Here is an 18,549-nt window from a genome sequence, read left to right as displayed (position 1 = left end):
GAGGATGACAGATAAATTAAAGGACGCGCGAAGGTGTGAGCAGGAGACATCCGATGCACAACCGAATATACCGGATGGGTGTTCGACTGCGTGAGACTGAGCACATCACACCGTTCGTGACCGGACCCCGTCGTCTCCGCAGCGATTCCCTCGCGCGCGGTGCCTTCCGATGCCGTATGTTCAATCGATAACTGTATCCGTGTGTGTGACACGCTTCCTTGGATTCTCGCGCGCCAACAGAGCGTGTTATCTTTGCGGATTTCCACTCGCGCACTCGATCGTGTCGGGAGATGGCAGTCGCCGCCGCGGGCGGGGCACGGTGCCGCAGCCCGCAGCTCTGAATGCAGTTGTTGCAGCAGCAGCCAGCAGCACGGGCGCACTGTTGGGCCTCTGAGCTTCGGTCAGGTGCTGCTGGTGAAACAGCTGATGGAACAAACCGTTAACGACGTCGCGAAAGAGAAGCAGAGGAACTGCGAACTGAAGGAAGCATCTCGCAGAACGGCAGAAACCGCTGAGCAATCATCGCTCAGCTACCCGTGAACCATCGGCCACGAGCAGGCATAGTGCCGACGTTTAGGCCTGTCTCTCTTGGAGTCCTGCTGTAATCAGCGATCGACGACGGTCCCTGTATGGCTGTATCCCTCAATCCCTGTGACTGTCTCGGAGCGGCGCCGCTGCCGCCCGTGGTTTGCTGTCCCTTGTCGCATCGCTACGCAAAGGTGGGCGTTTTAGACCTATCTGCTGCTGTCATCGCCCAATCATCATTCTATCTTTGGTTGATGATTTCGGGTCCGTGTACGGCACTTTCTTCTCCAGCAAATCCAGTTCCTTGTCCCTGTCGCGGCCGGCGGCCAAGCCCAGGGATGCATGCACATGCACATGCACGCGTGGCCAACGGCCTCGTGGCCGTGCAGTGCATATCCGGCCTGTCCGTCCGTCCGTCATCACGCTCTGGTTATTTGCACAGGCGGTGACCTCTCAGACGCCTGAACTGAACGTTTATATGGTATATAGCACATAAAAAGCTAAGCGTCGCTGACGCATTTTTTAAACAAAATATAAGCACATGCAGCACGGGCGCACGGCACACCAGGGGACGTCGTTGGCGTGTATATCTTCAAGGGATCGGCGACGAAGATGTTTGGATGAGCCTGATGATGGTGGCGTGTCTGTGTACTAGTCTCGTAGGAGTGATGTACAGTAGACTCGCAATACCGATTCGTCACGCAGCTTTACTAGTGTCCAGCCCAGCCCAGCCCAGTCCTAGCGGCCGACAGGCAGCCGCCGGTAGCGAACATGCGTAGGACCAGCACGCCGAGCCAGCCAAGCGAGCTCCACAGATGGACCTGGAGGGAACGTCGCTGCGTAGCGCCTACAGGAACGGGAAGAGACAGATATGCATGGCAGGGCGCCCGTGATCACAGCGCACAGGGCACGCAATCGACTTCTTTGTCTCCATCGGCGGCGTTCAAGGGTTTGGAATGTCTCGGATAGACTACTACTAGTATTATCTGCCAACCAAGCGAGAGCCAGCGATGTTGTCGATGGCACGCAACCTTAGCACAACGATGCGGGCTGTGTAACCGGCTGGGGATGCGTGTTGGAACTTGAACTCGTCGTGCTCGGAAGGAAGGACAGGTCCTCCGTCCGTCCGCAGCGGCAACGTCAAATACGAAACTCAGGCGCACGGACGCACGCCGCACGGGTTGTGTCTGGCGAAAATGAGCGCTGGCCCATCAGTCGTCGAAATAGCTCTTCGATAACGGCCCCAACATACCATTCCCGAACTACTTGGCAGATAGGCGGCTTTCCTTGCCGGACCGACGGGACTGGACCCTCTCATACGATCAGAGTCGCAACAGCCCAACCGATCCGTGGGCCGCCTTTGTCGCTTCAGTTCACGGGCCGTACAGCTAACGTTAAGCACAAAAAAAAAAAAAGAGAGGAGGAGTTCAAGGGCCGGGGCTCGACAAAAGCAAACAGCGCAGAGCGTAAAAAGAAGAAGATGATGCGTGGAATGGAACACTGCGCACACGGGCGAGTAGACTGGAGGTACCGGTGGCGGAGCTACACGCCGCAGACACGGAAAAATAAGAATACAGTGATGTAGACTAAATTTTCACCGTATTTGTAAGCACAAATTAGTTGAGTTGGCTGGCAGCTACTTGCTAACAAATGCTTGGCTAAAAAATTAGGCTACCTATTAGCCTCATGTTTGGATAGGTTAGAGCTTTTTTTTTGAGATAAAAGAAGAATTATATTAGATCATAGCTGAGTACATCATCACGTTACAAGCACACTAGAATACACTACGTATTTTCAGAACCTGATCATCTAAATTGTACCCACGCTTTGTATAGCCTAAATCTCAACTCCAAACCTGTACGACGATTCGTATAGATGACCGCACAGGCAAACACTCGGCAAAATACCTGAGAACATATGCCCAACGAACGACGGTCAACATTCCTGCAGGCGAAGTGAAGAAACTTCTTTCTTGTGTCTTCCTTCTTCTTCTTTCTGCCACCGAATAATAAGAAAGACTGATCTAAACCTTATTCTCCCTCGTCCTTCATTGTGGTCAGATCTAACCACAATAAAACGGAGAAGGGACCGGAGAAAATTATTCCATGACGGCGATATCATCTCCGCCTTGATATCGCCATCCGGAAAGCCAAGTCTCCATGTCGTCAAGCCGATGAAGTTGCTGACGCTGATGTCGCCCTCATCTTCAACATAGCCAAGCCTTATGCATCCAAATATGTCCTTATTCGATATCATAGATATTAGTATTTTTTATATAGATTTGATTAAATTTAAAATTATTTGACTCCTTAAAAATGTGAATTATGTTTTTTAAGGCAGAGGGAGTAATTATAGGTCTGATTGATTGCTTCCTTGCATAGTGCTCAAAGTATGCAAATACAAAATTAGCTAGAGTATGCTAGATCTTTTCGTATTACAAAATGCAGATCTGCATAAGCCGATGAACACATAAAAATAATTTTTTTTACATTCTCTATCTTTACTATAAACATAAGGCTTCTGATAGAACATATAAAGTGACTATATGCAATAAAATATAAACAAACAAATATACGGACATGGTTTGTCAATGAAGGACATCCAAGTACCTATGAAAAAAAGTATGAAGGAACTTTATATATTTATATGGGCTTAGGCTGTGCTGCGTAAGGTGTAATGTAGACATAAGCTAATACGGACAAATAATCAGACCCTTTTATATCCACATGGGTGCACACTACTTCGATCCGTGCCTCTTTCTACGGTGTAGTTCCTGATTTCGCCGCATATAAAGGCCACCAGCGATTCCCCCATGAGAATTGTCATGGTAGGGATCTCGTGAAGGCGACCAACGATTCCCCCGTGGTGAGAGTTGTCATGGTCGGAGGCTCCAGCCCCCTCCCACACTGCTCATCCCACTAAAGCCACCCCTGCGCGCGCAGGTTGCGGCGACGACCTCACTAATTAGCTTACATTCACTCAATTCTAAATCAGCGATCAATCTAACACCCACGAGTTTTATTTTTCGAAAAAAGAATTCCCACCTCTTTCCCTAATTGGACAGTGCCACGCGTGCAATTTATTCTCTTTCGTGCCCTCTGTCGCACGCGAGCTGGATCTCCGACCTAGCTAATCAGCTATCCCTCCAGCCCATCACCTTTTTTGGGGGGAAATTATTTTTGTAACTTTTCTTTTTTCGAAAGTTACGAAGTTATACTCACAATTTTTACGTATAACATTTTTTTTTTCCAAAATTTAACACCATATTTTCTTAGAAAGTTGCAGAGTTATAGACATAACTTTTCTATATAATATTTTGCGAAACATAACTTTTCAATATAATTTCCTTTTGTGGATAAAAATCATTCCTGCATTTTTTTTTCTTTTTTTGGAAAGTTACAAAATTATACATATAACTAGTATGCATAACTTTTTTAGGTAACAACTTATCATCATAATTTTCCATCAGAACTTTTATTTTTTTAAAAATATTTCCATAAATTTTTATTGTTGGAAAGTTAGAAGTTATACACATAAATTATATGCATAACGTTTTACGGAACAACTTAATTTGTCATCATAGTTTTTTTTTAATTTTTTTTAAAAAAGCAGAATTTTTATTTTTAGAAAATTATAAAGTCATACTCACAACTTATGTACGTAACTTTCTACGTGACAAGTTATGGTCACAACTTCTCATTATAAATTTTGTAGATTTGTGATCATAAGATTCAATTAGATCAGAAGAAGAGAAAAAGTGAAAGAGGAGAGAAAAATGGTGAAAAAGAAAAAAACATGGTGCCCTCGGCTACAACTAGTATATTAATACATATATGATCATATAAAATAGATTGGTTAATGTATAAGGTAACAGGAAAAAAAGTAGAGGATAAAAAAAGAAGAAAGATAGATGCACTGTGGTTAACGTGCGAGCACTTGCGTGCGTCCGACTCGAACGGCTCGGTATCATCCTCTGCTCTAGGCAGGGGAGAGAGAACAACGGAAGCTTTACAGCATACAACTCAGACAGACCCAACCGGCTTTCCTTGCCGGACCGACGAGGCTGGACTCTCTCTCACATGACCAGATTCACGACAGCCCAACCGGTCCGTGGGCCTTTGTCCTAGAGGTTCACGGGCCGGGCCTCGATAAACAAACGGCCCCACCTGCGATTGCCTGTATACTGTATCAGAAATCAGAAAAAAAAAAAGAAAAGAAAAAGGAAAAGATGATGCGTGGAGTGGAGTGGAACACTTGCGCACGGGCGAGTGGACTCGACTTTGGACTCTGGAGGAACGCAGGATCACGCTGATCGTGCTGTTACGTACAGGACACAAGCAACTAGTTAGTTATTCTTATTCAAAAAGTTAGTCAGTTTATCCAGCGCTTCATCACAATCATCAGGCCAGAACGTACATGCACGTGGCATATAGCCAGGCGTTCGGTCCGATATTATTTTGTGTCGATTGAACAAGCGCCAAGCGTGTGATATCCATCTATTTAAATGTGTGTCCATTCACTGTTCATCCAGAGCTCCACAAGACTCAGATCACTGTAGATCAGCAGTACCGGGTACCGGATCCACGACAAACAGTATCCAACCCGATAAGAAAACAGTATAAACCCAATAAAAAACCGTACAAACCCCATACGGAGCAGTACATGCCCGTTATGGAACGCACCCCTTCCATCTTTTTTTTCCCGCCCTCCTTCCCACGCTAATACTAATATATATATATATATATATATATATATATATATATATATATATATATATATATATATCCTCATGTGGTATATATATAAGAGAGAGACAAAATAAGTTATTCTGTAGCCACCTCCATTTACGATAATGTTAATACGTGTTTACGGTAGTTGGGTTCCTATACCACATGAGGATATTTACCATAACGCTATAGTAAACCACTTACTAAGGAGTTACTATAATCTACCCCCTAGACCAGGTAGGACCCCCCCCCCCCCCCCCGCCTGCTGCCGCCCGCACACGCCCGCGCCCGCCGTCGCTCTTAGCTCCTCCTCCCCCACCGGCGACCTCCCCCACCAGCGACCTACCTCCTTGAGCCTAGATGTCCGCCTACCCCCATAGGCCAGGCGGGAACCCATCGACTAGCGACTAGTCGTGCCTAGGCGCGCCTAAGGTGTCGCCTTTTTGAACACTGGCTATATCGCCCTAAATCTAGAGATATACACATGGAAGTAACTACTTTCTGGGAGTAGAAAAAAAATTCCATATAATTTCCATATATATGGAAATTTTTTTCTACTCCCTGAGAGTAGTTACTCCCTCCTCTAACCCCGCACAAATACACCCGCCTCCTCACGTTTGATCGGTGTCAGATTGCCTAGCGGGTTAACAAGCAACCCCGATTAAGAACGCGAACATCACCCGTGTGTATATATATGAAGAGTATATTCCGTAGCCAGCTACAAAATAAGTTATTCTGTAGCCACCTCCATTTACGATAATTTTATATACTAATTTACGATAATATCAATACATATTTACGATAGTTGGGTTACTATAACACATGTGGATATTTATCATAACATTATAGTAAATCACTTAGTAAGGAGTTACTATAATCTCGTAAATTAACATAGTAATTATCGTAACTCAAAGTGACTACAGAATAAGTTATTTTGTAGCCAGCTACACGTGTGTGTGTATATATATATATATATAGAGAGAGAGAGAGAGAGAACTACCAAAATACGCCCACTATAGACATAGACGTGTCTGTGATAGCGAGATCTTGGTGACTTTGTCAATTTCAAGTTCTTCAGCTTAGTCCGTATTTGGGGCCGAAGGGGATTGACATCAGGGGCCCGCCGCCACCCTGTCCTGTCTTTCCACGTTGGAGTGCCACATAGGCAAAACCGGCTGCCAAAACCACTCCAGGGGGTTAATTAAACGGTTTGGGAAACTTTAAGGTGCTTGTTAGATGGTTTCAAAGTTCAGAGGATGGAGTAGCTGCAGTGCCAAAGGTGAGGGGGTTATGTAGATTTTTTTCCCAATAAATATATATAGTAGAGCAAAGTGATGACAATATTAGAGGCCAGAGGAATAAAATTATCATTATGGTAAGCATTGAAATTATATTTTTGCATAAAAATATTTTAATTCATGTAAAAATATTTAAGTTACATCTTTTCAAAAAATAAAAGAATAATAGTGATAAAATACAATTAAATTTTAACTATAAATTAATGTAAAAATATTTAAGTTACATCTTTTTAAAATTAAAAAATAATAGTGATAAAATACAATTGGATAAAGTATAAATTTATTACAAAAATCAACATGCATGGACGAACAAAATATTTAAGTTGCACGGCCAACCTTTACTAGTTCAAAATATAGCTATTGATAGCCATCAAGCTTTGTATTAGGGAATATAATTGTGATTGCTAGAAGAGATGAGGTTTCCAATATTTTAATTTGCTCAAAAAATCATAACGCGCGGTCTAAAATAATCCTACAATTCTGGACACGCACTCCCCATACGCGGCAACCTCAATACTCCTGCAACTCTGCTAGCTAGTGATGGAACGGAATTATTGGAGACTCGCGCTCATGACTGACCGAGTCCACAGGGTCACCACCGTCGTCACGTAGTTTTCCTGACGACTGACCAGAGCGTCGTTGGTGTAATGGTGTCCTGATGACCGTGTCTGATGAGTGGTCGCCCGACAGTGTGCCAATCCTCCTTCCCAATTCCCATAGGCCGCGCGCCACGCAGTTTGTTCGGAACTTCCGATGGGAGCCGGCTGAGGGTGACTCGCTCACACGCTGTAGCGGTCACCGTCGGATCGGGACTGCGATGGCGCTGTGCACGACCTCACGCCGCGTCGGCCGTCGCCGCGCCGGGGACTGTGATGCGTCGTGCCTGCGTGTCACTTAGGCGATTTTGCATACACAGACATACACGGATATGGCCAATTTCTCCCTCCACACACTCAATCAAGATTTAAGAGAACTTAACCAGTGTGTATTTCGGCTCATGTGGTCTTAGTTTGCTCGGCTCAAGTTGCATTGTGTTTGTTCCAAATTGAAGCCCATTAGTAGTAGTAGTCAGCACCGGCAAAGGAATTGCGCATGATTTGTTCACAGTGTACACTTTTTTTTTTGTTTTTCTTGATTCTTGAAGTACATGATTTGTTCAAGATGTATACCTTTCCTGTTCAACTAGTATAAATTTTTGTTCTACCAGAACAAACTTGAGAATATTTCAGTTAAATAATCATCAATTGATTGACAATCTATCTAGCTAGAAGTAAGTGTTTAATTAGAATTTAAAGCCATTATTTGGATCTAATCATTGATTACTTCTTTCAAAACAAACTACTCTGGCTTTGTTTAAACCACCTTATTGTTAGGGGGGGTTGTCGGCCCACCTTGAGTTTAATTATTCGGTTAGATTACGGAAAGAAATATTCTGGCTTTGTTTAAACCACCTTTTTTTTTTGTGCCTCTCATCTTGGTATAATTGTAGCATCTGTTCATACACACGCACGCCCACTCAACACACGCACACTACACACACCACTCGTGTACAAACAAATCTACAACTACACTCAGATCTGAAGACTGCGTCCTTTTTGAGATCACCGAAATCCACAGATTTCCTAGACGACGGGCACGTCGTGATCCCATTGTGGCATCACGCACGAGAGGTAGACGCTTGGACCTTATTGTTATAAAAAGTTGCGACTACTTCCAAAAAAATCCACAACTCACAAATATTAACTCGAAACCTAATTCTTTATCTTTTTGCAGCTTCAGGCTAGTTCAACCTGGAGAGACATGAAGGAAAGTGTAAGTTCTTTGCATGGCTATTAATTCAGGCGAAGGTCCTCACCGCGGATCATGTTGAGGCAAAAAAAGGCCATGTAATCAAGCTGATATGCCTGCTCTATGATCAGACACCAGAGACTGTGGTACACTTATTTGTGCAATGCCCTTTTGTGAAGGTGTGGTTCAAAATGAAAGATTGAGTTGGGTAAATCAGCAAACTTCCAGAATACGACGATTAAACGGTCGATGCATGATGGGCACGCAACATCAATGCAGAGCCAGAGCACATGAACATAGAGAACGAGAGCCGCTTTGATCATGTATGGAGCTTGGAACATCCGGATGGAAAGAAATTGGAGGATTTTTGGATGAGTTTTGAACACACCATCACAAGTGGTTCCCTGATTGTGGGGGTATGGCTCCCAAGACATGGGCCGCACCATCGGAGGTGGCCCATCCCACAAGATCAAGACGTACACCGCAAGACATTGTATAGTACCACCAAATATGATACTTACCTTGTAATCCTACCCCCTCCAGAGTATATAAGGAGAGGTAGGGGTCCACTAGCGGATATGCTACATCAAGCTACTTGGTCGTTCAGATCAATACAATACACTAAAGACACAAGACGTAGGGTATTACGACGATCAGACGGCCCAAACCTGTCTAAATTGCTGTCTCTGCGCCTTGTGTCACCATCCGGTTCCTGATTACGCGCATCTCCACTGACAAATCTACCATCGCGGGATACCCCTCGGTGGACTGCCGAGCATATTCTGTCGACAGTTGGCGCGCCAGGTAGGGGTGTGCGCTTGATCCATGGCGGGCCAGATGGGATCTCAAGATTGACGCCACCCGTGGCAGCCTGACTTCCTGCGGCGGCGTCCTTCAGCAACCTAACGGGCACGACATCACGGCAACGACGACTTTCCAGCAGCATGCGACGGGACTTCACGTCTCCAGCAAATCAGATCTGATCTCAGAACCATCTCCGAGGTCGTCTTCACCAACAACTCACCGCCGGTCAGCTGCTCGCCGTCAACGCCAACCAGATAACACCATACGTCGCCGACCAGACGCTCCGTCTAAAGCTAAGTCACGCTTTAATATTCTTCTAAATATTCTCCGATCTTCGTATATCGCCATAATGTTTCTCCAAACTGTTTTCTCCATATTTGCTCTCTAAACGATTTTCCGAACCCTCGAACAGTCACGTTGATGCTCGGACGCCTCCAGAGACGGCCCTGTCTCCGGCTCCTCCCTACACGTGCTACGGGCTCCGCGCTCTGCGTTATGGGTGGTCGGCAGCGGCTCCTTGGTCATGCCTGTTCCTCCTACACGTGCACGGGCTCCGCGCTCGACGTTATGGACTATGGGCTAGCTAGGGCTGGAGACTCAGCTACACACTAACTGGTCGGACGGTTTGTATTAAACATAAATATATTTTCACGCTAACTGATCGTCAAACTGCATACGCCGTTTCATCACCATTGCTGATTTTTCTCCAGAGTTCATTTATTTTTACATCATGTACTACCCGTTCTACATGTTTGTATTGCAGGATCATCGTCCAGGTGATCGACCACCTGGTGCTCGGACTTCTCCATCGATCAACTGGTCGGACCGCTTGGTTCATGGACTCCATCGCCGACCAGTCGACCAGACTGTTCGTCGCTCGTGCTTCATCGCCAGCGACGCCGATTACTCCTCGGCCCTCGGATTCTTTGTGCTCGAGGACTAAGTGGGCACACTTCACCGTACGAACGTTGTCAGCTACATCGGTGCTCAGACCTCACCACCTATGCCGGGTACTCCTCGGTGCTTGGACCTCGCCGCCTACGCCAAAGACTCCTCGGTGCTCGGACATTGCTGCCTACGCCGGAGACTCCTCGGTGCTCGGACCTCGCCGCCTACGCCGGGGATTCCTCGCTCCTCGGTGCTCGAACATCACCAACGACGTCGGGGACTTCTTGCTCCTCGGTGCCCGGTCATCACCAACGACGCCGGGGACTCCTCGCTCCTCGGTGCTCGGTCATCGCCAGCGACGTCGGGGACTCCTCGCTCCTCGGTGCTCGGACATTGCCAGCGACGCCGGGGACTCCTCGCTCCTCAGTGCTTGGTCATCGCCAGCGACGCCCGGTACTCCTCACTCCTCGGTGCTCGGTCATCGCCAGCGACGCCGGGGACTCCTCGCTCCTCGGTGCTCGGTCATCGCCGCCTACGCCGGGGACTCCTCGCTCCTCGGTGCTCGGTCATCGCCGCCTACGCCGGGGACTCCTCGCTCCTCACTCCTTGGTGCTCGGTCATCGCCGTCTACGCCGGGGACTCATCGGTGCTCGGTCATCGCCAGCGACGCTGGGGACTCCTTGCTCCTCGGTGCTCGATCATCGCCGCCTACGCCGGGGACTCCTCGGTGCTTGGTCATCGCCAGCGACGTCGGGGACTCCTCGCTCCTCGGTGCTCGGTCATCGCCAGCGACGCCGGGGACTCCTCGCTCCTCGGTTCTTGGTCATCGTCAGCTACGCCGGGAACTCCCTGGGTGGTCGGACATCGCCGGCTACGTCGGGGACTCCTCGGTGCTCGGATCTTGCTACGTCTCATCGGTGTGCTTTCAAGCTGCTCCAAGCTGTTCGGATCAGGGTGCTGATCTTGGGCAGCACGTCTGGGGTCTTGATACGCGCATGTCAGACGACGTCGGCAAGCTTTCAAACATCTTTGACCCTGCTACAAGATTCATTCTTTATCTTCCAGCAGGCTCGGGGACTAAGTGGGCACACTTCACCTTGCAGTGAATGTGCTTGTTCTCATCTCGAGGCTACGCTCGGAGACTGACTGCCTGCTCGGCTGGTCTTCTAGTTTATGACCCTAGCACCATGTGACTACGTCACCTACCGTCAGGCTCGGGGACTAGCTGTGGGGGTATGGCCCCCAAGACATGGGCCGCACCATCGGAGGTGACCCAACCCACAAGATCAAGACGTGCACGGCGCTGCTCGGCGTGCACCGTAAGATATTGTATAGTACCAAATAGGATACTTACCTTATAACCCTACCTCCTCCAGAGTATATAAGGAGAGGTAGGGGTCTCCTAGCGGATAGGCTACATCAAACTACTTGGTCGTCCAGATCAATATAATACACCAAAGACACAGGACGTAGGGTATTACGTCGATCAGACGGCCCGAACGTGTCTAAATCGCTGTCTCTGCGCCTTGTGTCACTATCCAGTTCTTGATTACGCGCACCCCCACCGACAAATCTACCATCGCGGGATACCCCTCGATGGACTGCCGAACATATTCTGTCGACACTGATCAAGTGGGAGATGAGACTAAGAAGGAAAGCTTGAGGAAATCAGGCTTTAGATGATTAGTCATTCTATAATTGTGTTTGAGTTTTTCCGTTCAGTATGTAATCCAACTTTGTAAACTCAGCTTGCTTCTAGACCCAATTCTAAAATTAATTAAATAGCCATCCATAGACAACGAAGAAGCACAATGGATCCGTTTCAAGGATCCGACACGCCTGGAGATGCACTCCTATATATTCATCACAGAACAATCGTGCCAAGTGCCGAAGCCAATGTATCCCCGAGAATTAGACTTGCAAAAGAGTTTTCGGTCTATATTTGTCAAAAACTCTTTTACGCAACCATCTATCACAAGCGGTTCGTAAAGCCCATTACTAGCGTTTTTCGGTCTCGACAGTTAGCTATCGGTGGTAGTGACATTCTTATCACAGACGGTTTGCAAACGACGGTGATAATAGCTTGTCATAGTCGGTTCATATTACCAGCCGACGGTGATTTGAATTTTTAAAATTCTCAAAAACGGACCAAAAAATAGCAAAAATTTTGGTACGCGATTCTAGGATTCAAACCTAAGGCCCTTGTCCTTTGCTCCTCTAACCACTCCATTCCTAAGTCACTTGTGTCTATATAGCATATCTATTTTTCTAATATTCACTTTTCAGGATTTAAAATGAATATTTAGAACCTAAATGGCTTCAGATAAAAAAGTCATAAACTACAAATATGTTGTTCTAATTGAAATCTACAACTTTGATTTTGGTTGTTTCGCCATCCAAGGTCGTTTAGCAAATTTGATTTTCAAAACGTCAAAACTTCAGCCAGACTTTTGGGACCTCAAATGATTTTAAATGAAAAACTCATCAACTACGAAGTTGCTGTTCTCATCGAGATCTACAACTTCGGTTTTGGTCGATTTTCCATCTAAGGTTGTTTGAAAATTTTGGTTTTTAAAATTTTAAAACTCTAGATACAAATTTGAGACTATAAATAATTTCTAATGAAATATCTGTCAACTACAAAGTTGTATATCTCGGTTTTGGTCGTTTTCCCATCTAAGATCGTTTGTACAATTCGAAAAATTTGAATTTCAAAATTTGAGTGCTTCAAACAGAATTCTGGGACCGTAAATGATTTCAAATGAAAAAGTCATCAACTACAAAGTTGTCAATCTCGTCGAGATCTACAACTTTTATATAAAGTTTATTTTCATCTGACTTTATTTGAAAAAGTTATGAGTATTTATACTCCAGCATGGTTATCACCGTCGTATCATACAATAAGCTGACGGTGAAAATGTCTTCAACGCTGGTTCATATGTCCCCTTCGTCGTGTCTGAGCCGAACATCAACCGGCCGAGAGTCCGCGCTTGCCTCGCTTCCCCCTCCGTTTTGCGTGTGTCGCAAGCCGCCTTGCCCTCTTAAATAGCAGTCGCGCCCCGTGCCGCCTTCCATCGAAGCTGAGCAAGTCTGCCGTGTCCCCGTGCCCTAGAACAGCACCGCCGCAAGCTTGAGCACTACTGCCGCCGTTGAACCGCTGATTCGCCGCTTCTCCACCTCCGCGACTTCCTTGCCGAGCTCCGCGAGAAGGTAAGCAACCCTCGGGTATGATATAGTCCTCTATCCCGCCTTCTACCACCGAAACCGTGCCGCCGTAGTTCCCCAGCGAGCTATGAGCTGCCCCTACCGAGCCAAGCTCGTCTCCGCGCCGTCGCAGCCCTCTCCGACCCCACCGATGGGTTCGCCGTGGCACCCTCTTTCTCCCGGTGCTCTATGTTCTATCCGCCATGGCCTGTAGGCCGTTTTCGAAGACCACCAGCGAGTTTTCCACCGCCGACAATGGAGTCCACCGCGCCGGCGCCTCTGTTCCGGCCAGCCGAGTCCTGGAGCCACCGTAGCCGTCCGATCCCAAATCAAAGGCCAGGATTAGAACGTACCCCTTTGTTGGCATATTTTAAAAAAGGCCATTACAATTACTTGCGTCTTAACCCGTCGTCCCCGTAATCTTTCAAAAGAGCCCTTATAAGTATTTGGGTCTTAACCCGCAGTCCAAAACGTCTTTTCAGATTTTGTTTTCTTATTTTGAAAGCGTATTTTGTTTCGGTTAAATCTAAAATACGTTTTTAGCTATTTATAGTTTTGCCACTAGATTTGTTTTAGCCATAAAATCTTCGTTTTAACTCCGATTTGATCCGTTCAACTTGCGTTGGGTTCATAATTCCATAATCTACATGTTTATACTACTGTTAAGCACATTTTCAACTTTTAAAATTGGAGGTTAGATTTAATCTATTATTTTACTAAATGAAACTTGTTTAATTCATAACTTCTTCGTTTTAGCTCTGATTTTTTGTGATCTTCGCGTCTGTGTGCTCGTAGCATCGTGTAGAACCATTTTAAAACCTTTTTAACTTCTATTTCTATTGTTTGGTGTATTGTTATAATTAGCTTGTATTTGTTTGCTATGCATGTATGTATGGATGCCTGTGTGGTGCTGTTTGATCTCGAGTAGACTGTGAGTTTTGTGTGTGTGATCTAGAGCAATGCTTTGAAGATCAAGACCAACAGCGATACTTTGAATTAAGGCAAGTATAACATGAGGCTCCTTGTTACCTATTCACTTTAATACAAACTCAATTCATGTGCATATGTTAATAAATCGCTTGGAGTCTACTTATCTTGATATTGATTATCCTATACTTGATTTATCTATGGGTTTTGCATGTGGGTAGTATGCTTAGTTTGCTCCAACTAATATTGATTAAGGAATACAATTAAAGATATATGCAACATGGTATTAAAAGATGCTTTTGAGCAACATGGAACCAAGGGGGCTAGAGCATTGGGCCTTTTCTTATGGTGCTCTAGTTTCTCTCCACAAGGACTCATCTTTAAGTGACAACCCATGACTTACAGTACAACCATGTGGACCACATGGCTCTGGTCTTAGTCCAGTACCTTGCTCTTTCTACTTTGTAGCAGTTTACCGAAAGGGCAAGAGGGGCATACTAGGCTAGGTATGGGCCTCATCCCTAGGGTGTGTACTATGCTGCATGTATCAGTGCCACTTTTGGAGATGACTCCATAACACTTGGGAGATGGAATCCTTAGCGACTGCTCCTTATTAGAACGACTAAAGAAAAGCTTCGTAGTGTGCCCTGTCTGCTCACCTTGGAAGTGTTTTGGGAGTAATTAACCTGGGTATATGGGTAACACGACTCGTGGTGAAAGTGTACAACCTCTGCAGAGTGTAAAACTGATATATCAGTCGTGCTCACGGTTACGAGCGTCCTGGATCCTTACTGAATAGTTGGTTACTCGGATGGTTTGGGTTATGATTAGAATTGCTGATATCTCTAATTATTCATATTTAGCGGTCTAAGCATAACTTAGCAACTTATGATTAATAATAAAATATGACCAACTAAAAGTGCTTACCATAGTTCAACCGTGTCAAGCCTTTTGAGCCTGCATCCCCTCATGTTATGCTTGCTAAGCGGTAGTAGCTTACGCTTGTTTTATTTCAATACTTTGGCAAAAATCCCGGATGGGTACCAGATGGAGGTTCTTCAGTGGAGTTTTTCAAGAGGTGTTAGGCTTGTGATCAACCAGTTGATGATTCCTGTGGTGTTGGAGGCTTCGCCGAAAGAATAGAGTTATAGTATATATTGTAAAGTAAGACTATGTCCTTTGTAACAATACTTGTGCGCTATGTAATAAAGGCATTGTCTTTGGTATTACCCCTTCATTTGTAGCTATATGTGTGAATTGAATTCCTGGGCACACATATGGTGGGTATCTGGTTTTGTCCTTAAAACCAGGTGCTACAGAGCACATTATCACCGCCGGTTGGTGGTGCAAAGCAGCTGTGATGATGAACTATCATCGCCAGTTGGTAAGACGAAGCGGCGGTGATAGTTATCAACCCACACGTTCTTATGAACCGGCGGTGATACTCTCATCACCAACAGTTCGTATTACGAACCATGATACCGGTGGTGATAAAGGTGTTGGTGATAGGTCATCTGTAGTAGTGATGGTCTTTAGCCCCAAATTAGACTTGTCCAAACAAGCCCTTAGCCAGTACAATTGGGGCATGGAAGTGGGGTTAAGCCCCTCTCTGGATGGTGCAACGATCTTCCAATTTATACAGAGTCAAATGATTCGTGGAAGTCTAATATATGTACCGACAATGAAGCATGGATTTAAATAGCGGGCTATAGCGGCCTAGGGTGCCGCTATAGCTTCTGGAGAGAGCCAACACTAAGCTATTGCTATTTTTCTGCTATGTTAGCTATGATGGGTATATTGCGTTTTAGCGCCGCTAAATCGCTTAGATATAGCTTTGAAATAGCGCCACTATTTCGGTTTTAGCTATAAGAGTGACAATTTAGTTATTATGTACTTGCCTTTTGCTGCTATTAAGTTGGTCTTTTTAAAAATTGAACACTTGAGTTTTCATGAATCAATGCTATAATGCCATATTAAGTAATGTTCTCTAGACTCCTAAAGCCTTGGAAACATATTTGTATTCATCAAATTTCACGATTCTTATGTTTTATGAACTGATTACTTGTATCTTTCATGGCTTCTTTAAAAATCGCTATATGTCATAGCTTCGATATAGGTGCGCTATAACTTTATAGCTTCTGAGAAAAAGATGCCGCCATTTGTTATAGTCCGTAATTTTAAACTTGCAATGAAGACCATGGTTGTGCTTTAGACAAAAAGTAAATGTGCTAGAAGAAGGCCATGCATAAAGAATGGTTGCTTGAGACGGCAACATTGAAAAGAACACATAAAGGCCACATGGCCCACATGAGAAGCTAGTATTATACACACACGTCAGGCCCCTGAACCAAAGCCATGAGCTTATTGTAAAATTGTAATTGTACAGTCGTTGTAGACTACTAGTAGCACTATATTGAGGTCAATTTAGTAATGTACGATGGTGTCAAGTGCGGCTGTCCCGGGTGCCGGCTAGGTTAACTAGCAACTAGTTCGGGAACCGGCAGTCCTGGCGTATCTCGCCGCCGGTGGCCGACGTCTTAACCCCGATCCTCCCGAGCTTGGTCATCGCCGCCACGAAATCGTCGAAGAAGGCACCCTGGTTGGACGCGTAGTAGTCGACCGTGCCGCGCGACCTCATGTCGGAGTAGAGCACCTGGTCGGAGCCCAGGAGGCCCTTGCCGACCTGCAGGTTCTGGTAGAAGGCGTTGTCGAAGCCCACCGGCGAGGGGTCGAGGAAGGCGAAGGCGTTGGGGTCAGAGCTGCAGGTGCCGTTCAGCTGCGACACGAAGCCGGGGTCCATGGTTGCGTCGCTGCCGATCCTGTATTGGAAGAAGGGGCAGTCCGCGGCGCCGATGGTGTGGGCGCCTGAATTCACGCACAAGCCAAAGCCAGACGGTACGTGGTCAGGCTGGCAGAGTGGCGGTGGATGGCAAGGCGACGTGTATCTCAAACAGAGCGCAGGACAAGTGAGGTGCATTGCAGTCGTCGTTTACCTGACAGCGCGACCATTTCGGGCTGGGTGAAGCCGAGGCCGGAGAAGAAGGCGTTGAGCTGGTCGAGGTTGAAGTTGGCGTGCGGCAGCACGACGCCATCCCTGGTCGACACCCGGCCGTCGTACCGGCCCAACTCCACCTCGTAGTACGGCCCGCCGCTCTGAAAAACCAATGCATGCGTGTAACTGAAAATGGTTTTCTCTAGCGGCAGTGCATTTTGCATATAGGTGATTTCTCTGTCGGTAGCAATACCTGGTAGACGTATTCTCTGGCGGCGAGGGCCATGATGTCGGCGCAGGAAACCTTGTAGCGGCACTGCGGGTCGCTGTCCACGGCGGCCTTGGCGTTCAGGATGGTCTGAAACCCCTCTGGTTTGAGCGACTGGTTGTCGCTGTTCCGCCACTCGTCGTCGCCGTTGGAGTTGACGATCATGATCGACGCATCGCAGCCCTGTCGTACATACCCCCTCAATCGCATCAGACGTTGGATCACTGGCCGTCCGGACGCCGTCGAATGTAGTAGTGTATACGTACCCTGACGGCGCAGTCGTGGAAGAAGAGCCTGAGCGCGGCTGGCGCGGAGATGGGTGACTGCGCCATGGACTGCTTCACGGTGCTCCGGACGATGACCTCCAGGTTGGGGCAGGTGCTGGCATAGTAGTCCGTCTTCAGCTCGGCGACGGCAGACGGCGGCATGAGACCCGCGGACACAACGAGGGCGGCGGCGACGACGACGAAGCTCAACCAACTACTCGCCATCGATGGTAGTACGTACTCTCTTTGCTGCTGCCGGTGAAAGTCCAAAGCAAACCGCAAATCCACGAAGGGTTGCTTACCAAAGGCTGTTGCGTGAGTGCTTCAAAAGTGTAGGGCTTCAGGCTGTGACTAGCTAGCTGGTGGTTTCGTTCAATCGAGATGGGTCTGAAAGCGATGGTGCATTGGAGACTGGAATGGAGGCTCTCCATCTGCATGCATGGGGTTTATATAGCACGGGGCGTACTAGCGCGTGGCTTTCCTCGACCTTTTTAACTGCCAATTGGACCAACTTGAGGTAGATACGATGATTGGAGTTTGTTCCAAGTGATATGTTCGTATAGTTTAGCAGATGATACCCGCGTGATCAAATGACACCTCAATTTAATTACAGGGGTGCATGTAGTAGGGTCGGTGTTAGGATGCTGCAGCCCTAATCCAGCCCAGGAAACAACGTGTATCTTCATGTGACAGTATTACAAAAAGTCAGCCATGCAGTTCCAAATTACTAGCTCAGATAGCTCTATATCAGAGTACATTGACCTAGCTCCGGTCCAACTCTATTCCTGGATTCGCTCCGGATTAGCCGTCAAGAATTCTGAACCAAGGCATCCATTCTTCAGCTACAGTCTCACGCTAAATA

The 18,549-nt window shown here is 46.6% G+C and overlaps 1 protein-coding gene across 1 annotated transcript; it reads right to left on the bottom strand.

The window, feature by feature from the left end:
* Positions 1-16,646: 16,646 nt before the first annotated feature.
* On the bottom strand, positions 16,647-17,912 carry LOC136529819 (peroxidase 45-like). The gene is made up of 4 exons (XM_066522882.1): positions 17,688-17,912; positions 17,407-17,604; positions 17,155-17,314; positions 16,647-17,026 (listed from the first exon to the last, which is right to left on the bottom strand). Exons 1-4 carry the CDS (start codon positions 17,910-17,912, stop codon positions 16,647-16,649), a joined length of 963 nt encoding a protein of 320 aa, XP_066378979.1.
* Between the last annotated feature and the right edge of the window lie 637 nt (positions 17,913-18,549).

Source organism: Miscanthus floridulus, chromosome 19, assembly GCF_019320115.1.
Source record: "Miscanthus floridulus cultivar M001 chromosome 19, ASM1932011v1, whole genome shotgun sequence".
NCBI classification, from domain to species: Eukaryota; Viridiplantae; Streptophyta; class Magnoliopsida; order Poales; family Poaceae; genus Miscanthus; species Miscanthus floridulus.
Note: the sequence above shows the minus strand (reverse complement) of the source record. Positions and strands in the feature narration are given on the sequence as shown.

Excerpts from the sequence above, each read along its gene's own strand:
- LOC136529819 (XM_066522882.1), bottom strand. The coding sequence starts at position 17,912 with ATGGCGAGTAGTTGGTTGAGCTTCGTCGTCGTCGCCGCCGCCCTCGTT. Across the intron at positions 17,605-17,687 it reads TCCACGACTGCGCCGTCAGG|GGCTGCGATGCGTCGATCAT; the intron begins GTACGTATACAC and ends TATGTACGACAG. Across the intron at positions 17,315-17,406 it reads CCAGAGAATACGTCTACCAG|AGCGGCGGGCCGTACTACGA; the intron begins GTATTGCTACCG and ends TTGGTTTTTCAG.